The sequence below is a fragment of the Polypterus senegalus genome, chromosome 2 (assembly GCF_016835505.1).
Source record: "Polypterus senegalus isolate Bchr_013 chromosome 2, ASM1683550v1, whole genome shotgun sequence".
In the NCBI taxonomy this organism is placed as follows: Eukaryota; Metazoa; Chordata; class Cladistia; order Polypteriformes; family Polypteridae; genus Polypterus; species Polypterus senegalus.
In genome coordinates, this window is record NC_053155.1 from 264,356,116 (window position 1) to 264,377,851 (window position 21,736).

General features: G+C 34.1%; 1 protein-coding gene across 4 annotated transcripts in view; it reads right to left on the reverse strand.

Annotated features, from left to right (window-relative positions):
* atp8a2 (ATPase phospholipid transporting 8A2) overlaps positions 1–21,736 on the reverse strand; it is a 439,065-nt gene that overhangs the window by 23,899 nt on the left and 393,430 nt on the right. For all 4 annotated transcript variants that reach the window (XM_039745478.1, XM_039745476.1, XM_039745479.1 and 1 more), the window contains 2 exons: positions 5,990–6,078; positions 4,070–4,174 (listed from right to left, as the gene is read on the reverse strand). In XM_039745478.1, the coding sequence (XP_039601412.1) occupies positions 4,070–4,174; positions 5,990–6,078 (194 nt within the window). The remainder of the gene's footprint in view (positions 1–4,069; positions 4,175–5,989; positions 6,079–21,736) is intronic.

The window sequence follows — 21,736 nt, forward strand, 5'->3', positions numbered from 1 at the left end:
AATGAACTGTTTGGTGCAGACTAATCTGGGATTGTATTCAAGGTTTTAAAATTCTGAAGAGCAGTAGTTAAAAAATAGGAATTTATTTTTATTAATTGCAGCAAAACATGAATTAATGATGACTGGGTGGATTCTAACTAAAGTTTTTCTGCATAGTGGGCTGTAAATGTATGCAGCAGGATTTGCCTTTTACAGTAGGAATCAAGTTGTTGACTTTCAAGGAAAGCATAGCGAGACACCTACATCACTCTGCCATTCACATATGCACATGCTTGAAGAGCCGTACAGCCTTCCCTTTTTGTTTTCATTCTTTTGCTTTTATTGCCAAACGTCATACCTGTACAGATAACACTAGGAGAGAATGTCGGGTCTACTTAAAACTAATGATAACATCAATGTTTTAAGTAAAGAAATGTGTAAGCTGGTACAGATAATGTATTGCAGGTATATTTAAATCCTTAGTTTAAAATTGTTAAATCCATCATTTCTTGGATTAATCTAAGTAATTATCATCTAAATGTAAAAAAAATACATGTTTAAGGAGGAAGACACACACAGATTTTTCAAGAGCCCATGTCTCCAGAGCCAGTGTATAACCTTAGGAGTCACTTTTTTCTTAATTGAAGAATGAAATATATAAAAAAATATTGCACAAACTTCCATATGATAGTGACTGAAAGTAAACTACAGCCGTAAATAAAGCAAAAATACTCCCATTTTTAATTCATACATTTCACTAGCTCTATAAATTAATTGCATTGCAACTAAAAAGTGTTAAAACGCAATGCAAAGAGCAACGCAAGAACATTGTAAGTGATCAGAAACTTAGTCGAAAACTATACCATAGTCCAGTGTTGTAGTGTTCTGCAAATGCTCATTCAACTTAGTGGCTCATGATCTCTTTAACTTGTGGCCTAAGTATACCCGTGATTTTTCATTTTCACAAAGTTCAAATAAAGGTTGAAGACCAACCTTTCAGCTGTTGCTGTACAGAAGTGCCATTTCCACATGCCAGTCTTCTGAAATGGACTTTTCTGTAATTTACTGCTTTAATGCTGTCACTCTAATGTTAATCTAGTGAATGCCAGAGCCAATGAAAGCTCTACTGAGTTGTGTAACTTATCATAATGCATCTTGTATTGTATTTGAACTGATCTGAATTCATTCTGAGCCACATAATGACACTGCGTTTAATAGTCTCCTCACAACTCCAGGAGACTTCACAAACAGGTTGCTGTCTGCATCAAGTCTGCATGTTCTCACCATGTCTGCACTGGTTTTACTCTGGTCACTATTGGTTTTCCTTCTCTACCTCAATTGGTATTTCTAATTAATCTAAATAGGTATGTGTGATAGTGTACTGCAATGGGTTGGTAATCTACCTTTGGCATTCTTAAACCTGGATTAGGCTGCTTTTGATTAAACAATAGTTGGATTTTGTTATTTTATACTTTAACTGCTTCTATCAGTCTATACTGTAATGCTCTCTTTTTAAAAAAAAAGAAAACTTTGTTTTTTTTATTGTTTATACTAATTTCCTTACTGTATTGGGTCTGTACTGTAAATTATGCCTTTTATTTTTATAAAATGTCATCTGTATTATTTTAGAAATGTAGGTACTACAGATGAGAGCTTTCATGTAGCTTTCATATACAATTCAAAATGTCCATTGAACTGAAAAGTCTAGTTTAGTACTTTCACTATTCTAGGTGACCATATTTGTCATGACTGGAGAAAGGGTTCATGTTTTTCAGTTCTACAGCTGTCTGTCCACTTGGCATTGTTTTGACTTGAGTTGCTTGGACATCTTTAAAGAGTAGTCAGAAAAGCACTTAAATTAGATGTTCTTGTTGTGACACAAATAACATCATATTTGTGAGGCCTGACTAAATACTCCCAACCGTGTTACATGGCTATTTAATGACATGGGCTCCCAAAGGAAAGCCTTAGTAAAATCTGTGGATACTCACAGCATACACACACCAAAAAAAATAAATGTACTAGAATATGTTAGAAAACATCACACACCTAGCTAATCTAATCTTAAGTAAAAACACAACCATCTCTAGTGGATGCTAAAGGTACTGGTATACAGTTCACAGATGGACCACCCAGAGAAGCAGGGAATTATAACAAACAAGGACAGGCAGAGAAATGGAGGGTTTGAAAGACAAAATCTGTAATAGCGTTGGTAGGTAGTGAGTAGTCCTTTTTGCAGACATGGGAAGTAATGGGTGTGTTTGAATTACAGAATTCTTACATGATTTCCCAGTCAGTCTGCTTAAAGTTTGTCAGTGAAAAAAAGGGAAAATTTAAAAAGTGCATTAATGTTTTATACTAAAAACACACAAAAATGAAAAGAAAGAAAAGCTAAGTAAACACAGATGGAAGGTTTCACTTCAAATGCCCAGGGCATTTAAAAAACCAAACAGGCATTTTAAAAGCAGTTGATACCTTTACAGTTCTTTCCATGTTGTGCATTTACTTAATTGTTTTATGAAATAGTAGCCACATTGCTGAAAGTATCAAAACAGCAAGAAAAAACAGTTAGTAGATCACTCTAATTTGAAAATGGGCTATTACTTACAGTAAAAGCAAAAACTGTATTACAACATACATCTTACTATAAAAAAACAGGATTCTGGATGTACTGTATTTAGAGCATGCTTTGACTCAAATTCATATTTAAAAACAAATGACTGTACACTAATATAAAGGTAGCTTTAAAAATAACATTTATTTTCTCAGTATCACTATTCACAATTCTTCTACAAGTGACTGACGCTTTTGAATATCGTTATTTCAAAGAAATAAAGCAATGAACATTACCATATGAAACACAAACTGAAATCAGAATATTGAAATGGGACGTCATCAGGGAACAACTAATAAGTTACACCCTACAGATGTTCTGTGGCAACTAAAGTACATGAAGTCTTGCAAGTTGAACAAACAATTTGCACAGGTGTCCCAACTTCTGTTGATTACGTAAAAGCCCTCTGTCTTGTTGTATTCTAAAACTTTTGAACACTACTTTGTGTGTGTATGTGTATATATATATATATATATATATATATACAGTATATATAGTTTATATATATATATATATATATATATATGTTACACAGTGTCTGGCAAATAATAGAAAGAGTACACAACATGTGTTTTGTCCTTATTGGGGCTCATTAGGTGTATACACTTTTGCATCCCATATTACTTAGTATTGCCTAATCTTATTTTTATATTTTTCTTTTTTCTTTCTTCATCTTGTAAATCACTTTGAGCTACATCATCATTTGTATGATAAGTGCTATATAAATGTAGAGTGCATATACCTGACACATATCTAAGATCTGCTTCTCGCAACTGACAGAATGTGGTGACTGTTTGCCAACTACCACTCTAATGGTTTTAAGATTGCCATTATTTGAAAGTGTTACAAAAGACAAAAAAAAAGTAGCTGGATGAAGTTTTAAAAGTAAATTTCTTGTGACAAAAGCTCTCAGGATGAGTGCTCCAGGATACAGTGTTTTACTGAACAAAAAATTAAGACAGGTGCTTACTAACACAGCAATAGTTTTACAAAAGGATGCTCAAAATTCATATACTTCTATCAATGTGAACCTAGTTTTCTCTACAGTTTTAAAGGATGTTATTCTTTTTTAAAAAATATTTCTCCTCTGATTAGTATAAAATTATTAGTGCAAGTTATGGGTATAAATTGTATTATTTATTACATACCATCAAATTACCTAATGAAACTGACTTTGGAAACTATACACACTTTCTGAGTGAGAATAAAAATAATTTGAAAACAATGACAGCAAGATAGTTTGCATTTATGTGTGAATACTGATGTTATCATTAGGGGGATGCAAAAAACAACTCTAGCAGATGGGCACCTGCTGTATTTGCAGGTCATTCAAACAACAAAGGCAACTGTGCATGTCATCTATAAATTCTGAATAAAAATGCACTAGTCGTTTTGCTGTCTGCATTCTTAACACTACTTAATGACCTGATAAAACAATTATATTGGTTACGCTAAGATCACAAGCAAATTCTGTACCTTCTTCCATTGGCATCTCTGAGGACAGCTGCACCTGGATCCACAGCTCTAGCCTCAAGCTCTTGCACTTCTTCAAGCAGAGTTTTCCGGCAGGTATGTCTCCCACTGAAAATGATAAAAATAAAATGACCTGGGAGCACAATTTTGCAGTGAAACAATTTAATCAGGTCTGTAACGCACACCAAATTAACATTTAATTTCCTACAATTGTTTTAGTGTGTCAAACATCACAGTTTTATTCATGGGGATATAATACAAAAATAGTGACAGACTGTCTGGTTGGCACATGGTTTGCAGGAAATGAGGGACAGTGGCAGAGACATGACAGGAAGTGCATCTAGAAGACTGAAGTTTCAAAAGAGGTGCTCACACTGGAAACTGAAGAGAAACTCTACAAGGTACTAGTCAGGGGTTGTAGTTGCTAATTCTTATGCACTATTAAAGCAAAGAGCAACTCCAAGAGCAGTGATAGACTGCCATAACACCCACAATTTCCAGCAATGGGTTTCTTCTAGGAGAATACAAGCCCTAGTGCATATTATGTGTGCCTGGCACTTTAATTAGAAATGAGAGACAAAACAATGCAGGGACATCTGGGGAGAGCGCTGGGAGACACCACTAGTGTTTAATCCTGAGCCTGGAAGTAACTCTAGAGAATGTCCCACAAGTAAGGCTCTTCTCTGACTGTAATTTGTAGCAAATGCTCATAATGAAGGGAGACATGGGTAGTGTGGACAGAGTGAATGTATGAAGAGTTCTTGATGCTTGTGGCACTGTGTTTTGGTTGGTGCCACCACATCTGATAGATTAGGACCTGAACTTGCAGAGCCAGGCTAAATGAGAAAGCTAGGGCTTGATTTGTTTTCTGTTAATTTGAGGTGTTTTTTGTATCTTCCCTGTAATCATCCCCTCTAGTGTGTTGTGTAATAAACAGAATCTTTTGATAAATAGGTTGACCTTGGTTAAGGTAATCCACATCTGTTACAGAATATATGAATCCAATTTTATATATAATATACAGTATATATATATGTATAATATACAGTATATATATATATATATATATATATATATATATATATATATATATATATATTTAGTTTACTGACAAAAAATGGAAAGTATTTAACAGACAAATATGTAAAAGCATCGGTCTAATTGTATTTGGCATTTTGTACTCTGATTTTTCAACCTTATTTTCTTGATTTAGATTTGACACACAATCTTAAGTTTGTGTATTATTAAGATGACTAAATCACTGAAATCCTTATTAAGTAACATTTTGTAAACATGAAATATATTCTATTAGGCAATGTTTGGTAACCTATAAATTTTAATAACTTTTTCAAAGTGTTTGTTTTGGAAAAGAAAAAAAAAACAAAAACTACAGCAACATGTGGTTTTATTTCCTGGGTGGCCAAAATAAACCTGTTGTCATTTTCCGTAGGACTACCCCAGTTATGGTCGACTGAGTGATTTTTTTCTAGCCTGAGAATTACTCAGACAATTAAGTAGCTGCCATACAGATGCATAGTCTCAAAAGGTAGTGAGCTGGAACTGTGAAATTTAAAACCATGACTGTGTGACTTACCCTGACTGAGACTTTAAATAGTTTTGATTAACCATTACAGTGCTTAGAATAGTTCATATGAATAATAAAGTGCAATGTGTTATTAGTTTCAGAAAGTTCACAAATACTCGTATACTGCATTTATGGCCCCGCTGTCTTGTTTCAGTTAGTAAACAATACTTACAGTCAAATACTTACAGACAAAATCAGAATGAATGATAAAGTAAAAGTTAAGGTCACAAACATATATATTATGCAGTACACATACAGTTTTTCTGTTTTTTGGAATGAAACCCAAATGATTAGAAATGTAAAGTCCACAAGTAAGTCAGAATTCTATGCGTACTTACGCGGCCCATGCCAAATCTTTGATTAAGCATGCAGCTGGCACCAGTAATAAGCCGAGCCAGAAGCTCCAGCATCTCATTACCATCCCTGCCTGCAACAGAAGGAACAAATACTTTTTACAGATAAATTCAAAGAGAAGAAATTATGAAGAAATAAATTAAGTCTGTTAAACCATAGAAAGCATAGAGTCCATGGGTTTATACTAGCAATAATGCCTCCCAGTGTCCATTTGGAGTTCTCTTTTGATTAGTAACTTACATTAATGCTATTGTACTGTATATAGTGACAGTGGCAAAGTAAGAGACCACAAAACATTTCTCTTGTGCATCATCTTAATGGGCTAACATGCGGATGTGGTGGAGAATTCATAATCGGCACCAGTGAACTGAGCCTGAGAACAGACACAGCATGCTTTTTCATAGGTTGCAATGAAGATTGTGCTTCTTGTCAGAAGACAAAGTGACATTCAGATTTGATACAGTTTTAGACAGCTTATAGAAAAAGCCACGTACATAACATTTTATTGAAATTATTTTTAAATTAAACAAAAGTTTAGCACAACCCATCTGTGGTGTCTCTGGACTAAAGTCCTTTAAATTAACTGGAACATTTATTATCTACTGTATAATATCTATATACCATTAAAGTCATTAAAAACTACTAACTGCAAATATGAAGGAACATAAAATCCCCCACACTGCTGTACAAATATATATACCATTATGCAAATTTTCAATTTCAATTTTTTGGTTTGTGCTCACTTAAAGTATGTAACTTTTAAGAAAATATTTGGTCACAAGTAGATTAATGGGCACCTTGTCAAATTCATGTTAAGTGCTTTAAGCAGATAAAAAGTTAGTGGAGCTAAAATAAATTTCATAGATTAAAATTAACTAAATTGGGATGTCTCATATACGAAGATGGTTTATAGGATATTGGCAACAACAACATGTGCATAGTCAAGTTCAAAAAATGTTTTTTGCTAGGCTAATTGACTTTAGACATTTAAGCATGAAATGACTGCTTTTATTATTTGCATTTTCACTTAAAGCTATTTCTTTCAGAAGATAGTTTTGCATTGTTTCTAATTCACCTTGTCAATAGCACAGCACATGATAACAAGGGTGCTGAGAGAGGTAGCATTCGTACTGTACTTTGCTAGACATCCTTACCTCAGGGGCTTCTACAAGGCTTCCTTGTGCTTTTAATAAGATGGTCCAAGTGTGACCAAAAAAGTTGAAGATTCATATTCAGAGATAAATATATAGTTAGTAAGTAAGTTCTCAGATATGGGGGCCCAATCAGCACATCTACTAAAATGAATTAAGCCTAGAGATGGATTCTATGTTTTACTGAAAATGTCTGTTTTCTTTTTTGAACTCCTCTATTCTTCCCACCAGTGCTGTGTGTGAGCCACACTCTACAGATACATAAAACCTGGAGTTTAATGCAGCTGTCTGACTTGTTTGGAGGGTGTGCCATAGCTGCTGGAGGGCACCCTATGATGATATGCTTTGTGACAGTTGTCAGTTCCGCCAAGACCATATTTATGCTTGGTTCCATGCTGGAGCCTTTTTTTGTGAAGTCAAGCTGTCTCCTCTTCAGACATTCCTGCTGTGAGGCAGGTGTCCTGGGAAATATAAATCAGTTGTGTTGCATTAAATTACTAAAATTCCTGGCAAAGTGTCAGCCCCATGGTAAACAGTTTATGAACACCCAGAGTGGTGGACAAACATATATTCATTGAGTTCAAATGACTTTGAGATATGGCATTGGCCTTCAAATACAGGGTGGTCCAGATCTAATTATGCTGATTAAGACCGTCTCGATGACTTTGATTTATGCAGGGACGATTCCAGTTCGGCCCGAAGACGATTCTTCATATTGTCAATTTGCACACTTCTTGATGGTCTGGGATTTTTTGGGTGACTTTCTATGTAATAAACTATATCATAATGAAAATTGCATAATTAGATCTGGACCACCCTATAGACAAAGGGCTACATACAATTTGCTTCTGCTAGAAAACACTTATGAAAGTACGTTCTGCAGAGCAAGTTCACTTAGAGCTGCTACAGGATAAGGACACTGACCAGTCCTGCAAACCTCTGTATAGTATATTCATTTATTTAGGGATCACTTCAGAATGGAATACTGTAGAAGAATTGAGTACTTTAATTAGTCATTTTGTTGGGGAAAAAAAAATCTTCGAAGCCAATTGGACAGAAGATCATTCACTTATTCTTCTATAAGAGAAATGCAGTGTATCCATGCTCCAAACTGTCTTTAGATTTTTTTGACACATTTCCATTTTTTTAAGGGCAAACAAAACAAAATGTAATATAAATAAAACATAATAATTCTCTGTAACTTCTGCCATTTATTTAGTAATTTTGTTGTGCTTGTTTGTTACTTCTGATAAAATATAGTATAAGCCATTTCTAAGAGAGGGACTACTAAAAGAATTGAAATGATTTTAGTTTGTTTATCTATGAGAAAGAAAGAAATGCTTTTAGTACATTTATCATTATATAGTTAAGTCATTCTTGAACCTGAATATTTCTAGAGAGTAATTATTTTTTCTATGTTATTAAAACATTATTATTATGTTGATTAAGAGAAATTATGATCAGATAAGATGGCAACATATAGTTTTTAAAAGGCACAGAACTTTCTCATAAATCAACATTGTATATAGACAAACGTCCATGCAACCACAAAACAACCACCATTTTTATTATTACGCTCTTTTATTCAACTTGCCCTCTCTGTTTGTCTGGGTCAAATTTTGCGATCAATTGTTTTTTTTACCCACTTTTATCAAACCAGTTTCCTTCAAACTTTGCATGCATGCTGATCTCTGGTGACAATGCAGTATTTCATCAGTTTTGACCTGGGATCTGTACATTCATTATGTCAAATTTAAATTTCTCATTCCCTTAATACTTTTAGCAAATACAAATATACTGTATACAGTGCTTTTAGCCAACACATTATATATGAATTAGCGGTGTTGCTCAAGTGGTTAGCATGTTTGACTTTTGATCAAATGGTCGAATTTTCAAGACCAATGTAGACAAATTCATTTAAAAAAATTTATATTGATTAATTGATATTGAAGTTTTGTCAAATTACTGTTTGAGTCTTTAGCGTGTTGGACATTCAATCAAGTGGTTGAAAGTTCAAGAGCAATTTACACAAACTAGTTTTTTTTTTAATTTTACCAATTTTTTTATAATTTATATAAAACTTCAGTGAAATACTCTTTTCAGTGATTTGCCGATAGTGGCTGAGTGGATAAGCTGTTGGGCTTTTCTAAGAATGATTGAAAATTCAATCCTCCAATAGATAAAAGCCAAGCAAAATGACACCCCTTCTTCAGGCGAGATGTAATCTTGGGATCTGAGTTGCCTCGAAAGCTTGCATATTGTAATCTTTTTAGTTAGCCAATAAAAGGTGTCATTTAGCTTGGTTTTTCTCTGCATTCATAATGGCTAACACGGTACAACACCCTAGTACTATCCTCCAATAGACAAATGCACATTTCCAGCACTTCACATGTGTAAGGTTTCACTGTGGTTAGGATTTTCTAAAATGGGAAATGAAGATGAATGAATGTTACGATTCACTAAAAGATCGTAGATTTGATTCCACTCTGTCACTAATGTCATTTCTGTCAAATCACCTTTCCACCCATATCAAGGTATTTGGTACGTGCCAAGGACTGTGTGGCATTAGGTTGGCTAAAAATATATAAAAAAAGATTTTTAAGTGACACGATTTTATTCAAAAATACACTAAAAAGTAAAAAAAATATTTTGTTTTTGTGCTAAGATTTTGTTGGTCATATGTGACTAAAAGTAAAATCGTGGGGTACCCATAAAAGAATTTCAATTAAAATGCATAGATTTGTTAAAGTGAAATTTGTAACCAGCTTAACTATGAAAAGAAAATTAAACATCATATAAATTTGATTAAAGTATGCAGGATAATGATTATAATTGGAGAAACGGCTCTGTCGCTAATGTCATTTCTGTCAAATCATCTTCCCACCCAAGTTAAGGTTTTTATAACGTGCCAAGGACTGTATGGCATTAGGCTGGCTAAAAATATACTGTATTAAAAGAGATCTTTAAGTGATATGATTTTATTCAAAAATGCACTAAAAAGTAAAAAAAAATGTTTTTCTTGTAATTTGGTCATATGTGACTAAAAATAAAATTGTGTGGCCCCCATAAAAGAGTTAATTATAGCATTATACCATCATACTACAGTATAAATATACAGTAAAACTTACATCAAAACAAATACACCATTAATACTCAAGTTGTGTGAAACAAAGTAAAAATACAAAAGACTTTATAACAGAATGCATAGAATACTGCTTATATAATGAATTCTTTGGATATAAAAATGCAAGCCTTCCCAAGTCTGTAAAACCTTTTGAAAAAAAATTCAATAAAGTATAGTCACTCTCTTTCAATGTGGCACACTGCTACTGATTACTGAGGCAGTCAATTTTACAAAGCAAAATGTAGCTAAGAATTTTAAGGTGTACAAATGAATAATTGGGAATATCAAAGTAGGTATCCAGAGCAAAAATAGCTATTTTAATATTGTTGTCTAAGAAGGCATTATTCCAGTTATGGTAATCTGTTTAATTGATTCAGACAGCTACATTATACTGAAAGAATTTGTGTTCTTCCAAGTTCAGAACTTTTGGCTTAGTATGCTTTGGCAAAATAGTGGCAGCCTGGCAGTTGTACAGTCCTCCAAATTTACCATGCATAATTTTAAAAGAACATATGAAAATTTGGAGCGGAGGCTGGATATGTGATGTGAGCATGATAAATACTGGGAAATAAATACTTCCTTTATAAGTAAACACTTTCTAGGTGACTGTAAGGCTTCATTCACACTTGATTGATTGTTTCTTAGAATATAAGAAATTTGATAAACAAGAGGAGACTATTCAGTTCATCAAGCCCGTTTGTTTAGTTGATAGTTAAGCTGTCCCAATATCTCATCCAGATTCTCCTTAAAGGTTGTCTGCTTCAACTACATGTCTCGGTAGTTTGTTTCAGTTCCACAACTCTTGGTGTAAAGAAGTGCTTCTTGGCTTCAGTTTTAATTTCCACTGGTGTCCACAAGTACATGATTCTCCCTTAACTCTTTGAGGCCTGAATATTTTTACAAAAAACAGTTTCTGAAAAGCAATGGTTTCACACAGAAATCAAGATTAAACATCTGTTGCTGCATGCTGTGGCTGCCAGTTTGACAAGAATGTGTGGCAGGCTTGCTGCCAAGCTGTCTTCATGTGGCTGAGGCATTGCAATCTAGGTTCTACCTCTTATCATTGTTAAGTGGCACTCCTCCCTGGCAAACATTGCCATAGGCGTATCGGCTACATGAACCATTTTAGCACCATGATTGGCTGGAACCTCACATTCGTTTTTGATCACTTGTATCAAAATCAGAGTCCGACAAGTCATAGTCCAGTTCAGAGATAATAGGCAAAACGTCGTCCACGCAGTAGTTTGCTTTATGCAATCACTTTGATCTCTCGTCAGCTGTCAGTGCCATTTTTGCTGTTGTTTGTACCTTGCTACTCACACGAGCACAAGAAATCTCAGTCAAACCAATGAAGCTCACTTTCCTTCAAGCAACGAGAGACCAACTAAAACATAACAGTTGGTTTTGTCACAATTTTACAGTCGATTACCATCGTCAGCTCCTCCTTTTGACAAAAGTCGACATTAGCCTCGAAAGAGTTAATGTGAAAGAATGTTGCTGGATCTACTTTATTAATGCCTTTGCTCATTTTGAAGACCTCGAGTAGGTCCCCACGCTATCTCCTCTGCTTAATAATTAACAGGTTTAAATCTCAAAGTCAGTCAGAGTAGGACATGTCCTTAAGTCTTGAGATGTGCTTGGTAGCTCCCCACTGCACAGTTACAAGTGCTGCTATGTCTTTCTTGTAAAGTGGAGCTCAGAACTGTAGTAGCATTATGCATTATGTAGTCTGAGCAGAACGTCCCTTGGCTGGAATTCAACAGTTTCTATAATATAACCTAACCATTTATTTGCCTTTTTAATCGCTTCTGTGCATTGCTTACTCAATGAAAATGTTGCATCATATGCCCATAAATCCTTTTCTGTGGTTGCTTCTTGCATTACAGTGTCTTCCATCTTCTTTTTTTTCATTTTATTGAATTTATTAAAATCAAATAACATTCCATACAAGCAAGTTAAGTTTTACAAAACTGGGTTTGAAACAAATCAACCCCCACCTGTGAGAAAGAGAGCTAGGTCAACAGAGTAAAACTTTAATAGCAATAAATAGATAGATAGATAAATAAATAAATAGAATAAAAAAGAGAATCCACTTACTCAATTTAAAAGCTTATTCTAAAATGTCATTGATTAGATCCTGCCAGGTTTTGAAAAAGTTTTGTACAGATCCTCTAAGTGAGAATTACATTTTTTTCCAATTTCAAATAGTATATAACACTAGTTACCCACTGATTTAGAATAAGAGAGTTAGGATTCCTACAGTTGAGCAAGATAAGTCTATGTGCTAATAGTGAAGTAAAGGCAATTACAGTGTCTCCCATCTTGTACTTAGAATTGATGTTCTTTTTGCCCATGTGTAGGACTTTGAATGTTGCTACATTAAACTGCATTTTCCAAGTGTTTGCCCAGTTCTGAAGATTGCCAAGGTTATTTTGAATTCTATTTGTTGCTTCCTCAGTGTCTGCTATCTTTGCAAATTTAGTGTCATCTGCGAATTTAACAAGCTTACTAACTATACCGGAATCATGTCATTAATATAAATCAGAAAAAGCAATGGTCCAAGGATGGACCCCTGAGAGAAGACACTGATGACCTCACTCCACGTGCAGCATTCTCCTCTTATATGTACTCTTTGTTTCCTGACAGTTAAACCAACTAGAGGCCCAGTTTTGTAGGTTACCTCTGATGCCTACAGCTTCTAATTTCAGAATTAATCTTTGGTGTGGGACTGTATCAAATGCTTTTTGAAAGTTTAGGTAAATTAGGTTATATTCTTTGTTTTTATCAACTAGCCCGGTTGCTTCTTCAAGAAAAATGTATAACATTCATTTGACAGAACCTTCCTCTGATAATATGTAATTTATTTCTTATTATAGTTTCCATAATTTTGCATGGCACAGAAGTAAAAACTAATTGGTCTATAATTTCTAGCATCCATGTTGTCTCCCTTCTTGAAGTTAGTGTCACATTTGCAACTTTCCAGTCCTCTTGTGCTTCTCCTTTTGCTAAAATATGCCTGATAAGGGTTTATAGATGACATCTTTTGTTTCTTTCAGTACAATTGATAAAATCCCATCATGTCCAGGGTTTTATTTGTCTTCAGTATATTGAGGTCTTGAAGCACATCTGACTCTTCTATTTTAAAATCTATGAACGCACAGTTTGTTACTACTTCTGCCTGAGACATTCACTTGTTTCTTCCTTTATAAGTACTTGGGTAAAATGCTTGTTCAGTTCATTTGTTAAGATCAAAGGTATAAAACTATGATAAGCATTGCTTGTATTATTTATTAATTATTTAAATAAAAGGGGAAATGAAGCACAACTAGTAAAACATTAAATAATCTAGTGGGTTGAACATTAGTACCAGTCATTTTGAGTTAAGTTGCCATTAAAGTTGTTATTTGCAGGTATATACAGATGAAGTGCTTTTATTATACTGTACAGTCTTGGGGAAGGCAGAGCATTAACTGTAAAGAATTTCAGAATATTAATTTTTTTTAAACAGGGTATAAAGGTGCACCTCTTATTACCCTCTGCATTCCTTCTCTTTCTGTCACAAATAAGTAGCAAACAAATTTAAAAAATAATTAAAACAATATTTACATAATATTAGTAATATTACACACCATTTCATAGGCCACATACAATCCTAAGCGACTGATTAGTTCTGTAATGCTCTCCCTATGAGTACAAGGTCCAGACTCTCCAGAGAGTTGCAGTGTTTGAATACAAGTAGAATGTGGATATAACTGTCAAAATATGAGTAGCAATCAATGCAGGAAAAGCCCACTGACTTTTTAACAATTTCCTGCATGATTGAAAAGAACTTTAAAAAACAGAGCTTTGAGGGATATGACAAGGTAAAGGCATGGAATAGGGGACTCCTGACCTTCCTGTTTATTTTGTGATGTAGTTAGCCTCTAGTGGCTGGGCTTACGCAGAGATCAGAATTCTGTGTTTAACATCTGAAAAGCTTAGAATTTTGCACAAATTTGCAGCTTTTTAACCCCACTGATTTTGTTTTTGAGGCAGACATGCAGTGTTGAAAAAAGAAGAGAATGATCGAGAGAAAGAAAAGCAAATGCTTTACAGTGCTGCTATACTGTAGGTTAAAAAAATTAAAAGCCAAGATTATTCTTGTCTTTTTTTAGGGTAAGTAATATACAATACACTCCAGCAGACCCCCGTGACCCTGTATTCGGATTCAGCGGGTTAGAAAATGGATGTTATAATTGTACAGATTTTTTAAATATTTAAGATGAAAACAAGGAACATTCTGTAATGCTAATCTCTCAAACAAATCCATATTTTGAAATAAATATTTTATAAGCCGGTAGATTTCCCCTGAAAATGCAGAAAGGAATTCCTACCAGTATACCATATTAACTGTGACTTAACCACAGCAGCCATGGCAGAGCTCACCTTTCCAAATGGGCACTGTTTAAAATTTCATTGTATCATAATAAAAAAAATAACTAATTGGAGCAGTTGGGTGCCCTTGTTAATCTCTAAGAGCAGTGAAAGTGTAAATAATACATACTGTACTGAGGAATTGTTTCTGATAGCCAGACCAACAGTGATGAAGAATGGCAGCAATACTATCTGCACATACAGTTCTCTATGCAAAAATGCAAATGGAGTAAGCCATACTTGACCTCTAAACCATTGATTTGTTTGGTGAAAAGGACTTAAGATTTTATCAGTAATTACAAACTAGTACCTGATTTGTATATACAGTACAGTACTGTCGCACTCAACTACAGAAGGTCTTTTCCTTTTAATTAGTTGGCACTATACACAGGCTCTGTCTCTTCAGATTTCTCTGCTCAGCAAAATGTAAGTTAGGAAGAGTTTGCATTGGGGCTTTATGTTCAGATATGAAACAGGTGAGCCCTGTTCACCGGCAATATGTGTTGCTTCCAATTAACACAATAGGGAATAAGTTGAATCTATTTAAAGACAATAAAATTCACTGATATATTGATGGCTAATTTAATTGTTTTTTCTTGTGTTGCCTCATAGGACAGTGCACTACTTAACTAGTGGATGTCCTATCAATTCTATCCAAGTTGGCTTTTGTAATTTTAAACTTGACATAACAACTACAGCTTAAGTGTTCAGATCATCTCAATATATGGTATCTCTATGAATTTATACCGTATGTAGAAAATATGCTGATAAATTAAAATGACCTAGAACTGTGTTTAGAGAAAAACCTTTTGATATACAACCGCACTTTGATAACATGATATTAGAATAGAAAGACTGAAAATGTTCATTTAGAGATAATGAATCTATTTTATCAGAACCATTAGATAGATAGATAGATAGATAGATACTTTATTAATCCCAAGGGGAAATTCACATAATCCAGCAAAATTCACATAATCCAGCAGCAGTATACTGGTAAAAAAACAATATTAAATTAAATAGTAATAAAAATGAAAAATGAAAAAAAATAAATAAATAAAAAAAGCAGACAATAACTTTGATTAATAATTATTACCTATGGTTGAGTTCAGAAACAGAATACATACTGTCTGCAGGCTTCTCTGGGTATATTATTGATTTATATACAATACATTATGTTTTTTTTTTTTTTACTGGTGTTATGTCAAGAATGGTTTTATTTATTACACAGATTCTTTTCTATTGGGGTGCTCAACTCATGTCCTTGAGGCCACTGGGTGTTTAGGTGAATCTAATGTTAGCCCTGTTTTTAATCAAACCTCTTATTTAATTACACCATTTGGTTTGAAACTCGGCTTTCCCAGAATTAATGATGAAATATAGAAAATAAGAAGACCATAAGAACAAAACTTTGATAAACAAGAGGAGACCATTCAGTTTGTCAAGGCCATTTGGTCAGCTGACAGCTAATTTGTCCAAGCATCTTATCCAGATAACTTTTAAAATAAAGTTATCAAAGTGTCCAGCATATCTTGGTAGTCTGTTCCAGATTCCCATGGTTGTTTTGTAAGGAAGTGCTTCCTGCCTTTAGTCTTGAATATGCTTCCTCTTAATTTCTGCCATGTGGTTCACTATTTAATTGAAAAAATTCTACTCATTCAACATTATCACTGCCACTGGGGATTCAGAAAATCTGGATTAGGTCCTTAGCCAGCCTTCCCTGCTCATGACTAAAGGGGATTAATTCCCTTGACCTGTCAAAATCTGACATTTCCTTTAGTCCCAGGATACACTTGATTGCTTGGTTTCTGTTTTTAGTGCTGCCATTTCTCAGCATAATGACTCTTGATTTAAATGCTACAGTATTTAAAATTTAACCTAGCATTCTGTTTAGAAAGAAACTTAACTGCAGCTTTAATTTGACTGTATTTCTTAATTTTTTTTTTGTTTTATTTTATTTCACTTCTTCCCAAGAAGTTTAAGTTATTTATGATACCTTTTTATTAATCTCAAAGTGACTAACCATACATGACAGATAACAAGGAGAGTAGTGCTTCCATCTTCACCTGTATATGTGTTCATTAGTAGCTGGTTTTAATAAAATTCTTCGGAAAAATTAGAAAGAAAAAAGTTGAAAGACCGAGGGGCTCTAATCCTCCACAGTTCACTTCCTTATTTTGATAAAATAGTCTGGAAGTAAATTATAACACAGCAGTGTAATATGAAGTATCTAATCAAATGACCTTCCATGAACAAAATAAATTGTTTTTTAATTCCGAATTTGGTTGTAAGCCTTGTAGAAAAGGAGTTGCACACCTCCGTTTTTTCATTCTGTTACCATAAACTAATAAAATAGATCAAGTTTATTTATAAAGAGATTACTGGACATGTATTTTCATCTCTCTAAATTCTTTCTTTTTGAAACTGAAGTGCTCTAAATAACATCTAGTCTAGTAGCGTCAGGTTACATAATACCTATTCTGTATTTCAGTTTTATGTCATGGGTCATTGAAAATTCCATTTAAAGTTTCATTCCATTTGTTTTAGATGGGGAAATTAAATTGTGAACATTTACTGTAAAAGTTACTAGGTTAAACCGTGTGGCTAGGGTCCAATTTTGGTCTTTGTTTCTGTGAAAGTACAGACTTCTTGTTTTTTCCCTTGTTACATTCGTAACTAAATTATTAACCTGCCACTACTTTTTCCAGGTTACTCTTGAAAATGAGATTCTCACTGTCCATGTTACTTTACCTTGTAGTTTAATAATGAAAGGAATATGATACATGTGAATAAAAGCAGACAGAATGGTACTTGGTTGGGAACAGACCTTGGGATGCCATATGTTTTAAAAACAAGGCGTGGGGGAAGTTTTATATATTGTTCAGTGCTGACATTACATTTAATTAAAAAAACAAGGTAGAGCTAATCTCGAGCAACAAAGAGTGAACAGCATTCATTTTTTGTATTTATATTTCATCATACTACTTTGTGCCATTACAAAAATAAATATTTGCCTCCTGTGTTTGAGATTTCTTTACTCCTAGACAATGTTTATAATGTCATACAGTATATTCACAGATTTTAGTTTTTGGGACCACAAAGGTAAAGGCATATTCAAACTGCAAATTACTGATTCTGAAATTAAAATATATTAGCAAGAACCCCAGCAAACTCCATTAGTATGTGCTCCCATGCATTTCATCAGCTGGCATTATATTACAGGAATAAAGGCTGCATTCTCTTCACAAATGCTATAAGTGATGTGTACATCCCATAATGAATAAAGAATTGAATGCTTCTCCATGATCAATTATTTCAACTTTGTTAAAATCAAAAAGAGACTACACAAAATGAATGGCTGTGCAGTTGCATCACTACATTTAAGATACTAGAGTGTACTGCGTGTACAGTGGAATCTCCTTTGCCTGTGCAGAAACAAGAAAGTGCAGGGTGAGTCTCATGGCAAGGTCAACATCTGGTTACACTGTCACGGACTGCACTGCTAATAAAGCAGAAGAAGGCGTAAAACACTACTTTTTATACACTGCACAGCACAAAGATGATATTACTTCAAGCAGCTAGAGGCAGAGTTTGATCCAGGAAGTGAAAAGTGATGAGCAGTTCTTAAGTATAAAAAATGACTGTTAAATTGAGGATGCTTTAAAAAAATCCATGTATAAACTATGAACTGATAAAACAAATAGTACTAAAGAAATTGTATTTTTAAGCCCTGTTTCTTTAAAATATTGAATTATTTGAAGCAATACAATCCTAAAATTGTTATTTATTTATTTTTGGTAAACAAAGTTCTGCAAGGAAATCCTTACCGAACTTACAGCAAACCAGGCTGAGAACATTAACTTGATAAATGAATTTGTTTTAAGGATATGTCTAAATACTGTAATGATTATATGGCTAATATCACATTGTTTCAGGTAGCTGCTGGTCTTTTTTGAACTGCCTCTGAGGATTACTTCCATTGAATAATGCCTGTAGACAGAAAGCCAGAAGCCTCTCTTGTTCCCTTGGTAATCCCCCACATCTGTTATGTGTCCGGTGCAGGCCAACTGAGGGAATTAGCAAATGCTATGCTGTCAACATTCACACAGATGAGCAGAGAGAAGGAAAGGCTCTCTCTAGGCTCTCTGTGATTTCAGTTGAATGTTATGGACGTGAGGTGAGCTTCAAGCTGTAGCTATTTCTGGTTTGCAGGAAGCACCTGTTTCTCAACTGTCTTCCATTAACGAAAACAACAGTGGCTTTTCTTTTTATTATTATTATTTTTGCTTTGGCTGTTGATTGACAGTGCCAGTCTGGGGAGTCTACTCCTGTGGCAAATGTATTTAAATTAATTCATGGGGCATAACAACTGTACTTTGTTTCTCCATAATTAATAGATACTAACCCTTGGTATGTTTTACATATACAGTATGTAAAGTACCACTATTGTTATTACAGCGTGAAATTAAATCTTTTTCAGTTAATACACACACATTATTCTTGTTCAAACTTTTATTCTTATAATTTATAACTTTTATTCTTAACTTATTTTTTCATAACAAAATAGGGTGACTGAAAATAACATTTAAAAATGGTGTAAGAAATAAGTGCTAGGTATTTATGTACGAATATGTTGAAAACTACAACTAGACAACATGTGAAATGGGTTTAATTGAAAGAAATTCTTTAAATTCACTCTTCCTAACAAAAATGTAAATAGATAAAACTATATGCAAATTGTTTGATTATCCATCCATCCATTATCCAACCCGTTATATCCTAACTACAGGGTCACAGGGGTCTGCTGGAGCCAATCCCAGCCAGCACAGGGCGCAAGGCAGGGTGCCAGCCCACCGCAGCTTGTTTGATTATTCAAAGGTGTAATATTTCTAACTGTTCACAGCTTCATTACTAGACCTTCTAAATTAAAAATTCTACTTTAGTCTGTGATTATTATTACAGAAGCATATCTACTGTATAAAGTATTTGGAACTTTGCATTTGGTTACATGAAGTAAAATATACTTCATACCTTCTTATATTGAACTATTCATTTACGGCTTCGGTAAAAAGTTTAAAGGATGAAAAATAAAGATATTCTACAATTGTGCAATCTCTGTTAAAGCCAATAAGGCCTCCACAGTATTTTGTCCGTTTTTCTCATTCTTCATTGTTAAACTGGAAGACTGCAAACAGTCTCACTGAAAGATTTAATCACTTTTCATTGTGGATTGCCTTCTTCCTTAAACTATTGGGTTTGCTTTAGGTGGTTCTCTTGGACAAAACTGTAGTTCATGTACGGTGCCTCTGCAGATTTCTCCTAAGAAGAACCAGGAAGGATGTAAATAGCTGAATGATTGGAATATCCAGAAATGAACAAATGAAAACTTGAAGTAAAATTAACAAAAGCAAGACATCCAGAATATGAGAAATTTGAAACAATAATAAAGAACTTGGCAAAAAGAAGCCCATTAAATAACATTTTTATTCATTATATTCATTCAGCTAGCAGTGTTGTCAGAGTGCACATCAATTGACTATGAAAATGTGGCTTGCAATACATTGGCAATTTAGAACAATGGTGAAAAGTCGTGAGGCAGTCATGTAATGTATCATCCTTTGCATTGCCCTAGTTGTGTAACTTGACATCCTCAAGGCAACAAGAACCAGCAATTGCAGTTGCTAAAGTTGACATTATCTTGGACTGAAAGTCACATAATGAGCTGCCTTCCTTAAGCATCTTCCTAACAAGGAGCAAGACCAAAGAAACTTACAATATATTAAAAAAGTTATTTTATTTCAACAGAGAGGGATACCCCTGAGGAATGTACAGTATAAACATATTTACTCGGTGTACATATATACATACATAGAGAACATGAAACCTATACAGAATTTTCTCCTGTTTGCTAGGTGGGGTCGCTCATCTACTTGCTCACCTAATAAGCACTGCAAAAAGCTTTCATCTTTTTGTCTGCCTGTCTCTGTTTGGTCTTTTATCCTCAATGCCAGTTAGCCTTCTTTCCAAATCACCATTACAATTTAAGGTTAACTTAGAAAGTGAGTGACCTTTAAACCCCACATTGAGTGCAGACCAATCTTAAGAATCAGTTTCGGCAGTTAAAACAGGAGGTCAGAAGGTTGTAGCTATTTCCATTGGTTCCCAATGTCACTGCACCTCTTGGCCTTGATTTTCCTTAAAGCTCCCCAACATTCTAAATGCCATCTCTCCAGGATAACAATCAAAATCAGCAGCTCTTCATCTGCCAGAATAAATTTCACTGTCATTCTCAGGATCTTATCCCTATCTTGTGTCACCCAGATGCTACAGTATAATAATATGCAGTACTCTATCATAATCATCTTTATTTTCAAATCATTTTTCTGATGAGGATCATGATGGCAATATGCTGAGTTTGACTGAATGCATAATGCAAAACATAACACATTCCAAATGAAGCAAACAAAACTACAATTTATTTTTAAAATAATAAGTGCAATTTACTTCTTAGTTTGCATATGAATTTTAAAACATATTAATGTTTAATGTAAAATATATGCATTTAACATAAAATGCTGTTAAATTTATGGCAAAATCGACATTATTTTGAACCTGACATTTTAACAGATATCAGTCTACTGCTTAGGACCCATACTGTATAAACTGTGATTGCCGCCAGTGCTCAATGATTATTCCATACAGTTATCATCTGCGACTTGACCGATGGTTGGCGGCTGTTTTAGGCAGAAGGCCAGGTATGTAGAGGTGAGCAGCGTTTCATCTGACTGCCATTGTTAATCATAACATACTGATATACAGCATTATGATATAATGTCATATGTAGCATAGTGTCTGAAATCCATCAGATCTAAACAGAAACATGTCAGTATAACATCTCTCCTCAAAGTAAAAGCTATAATACGTATTTTATATTTAAAGTTTGTGGCATTCTATGAAATGGCAATGTTAAACTTTGATCAAATACAGTGCAAGTCTCTCTTTTAAGCAAAAGTGTAATCTGCATGTACGAGCTGAGCAACATT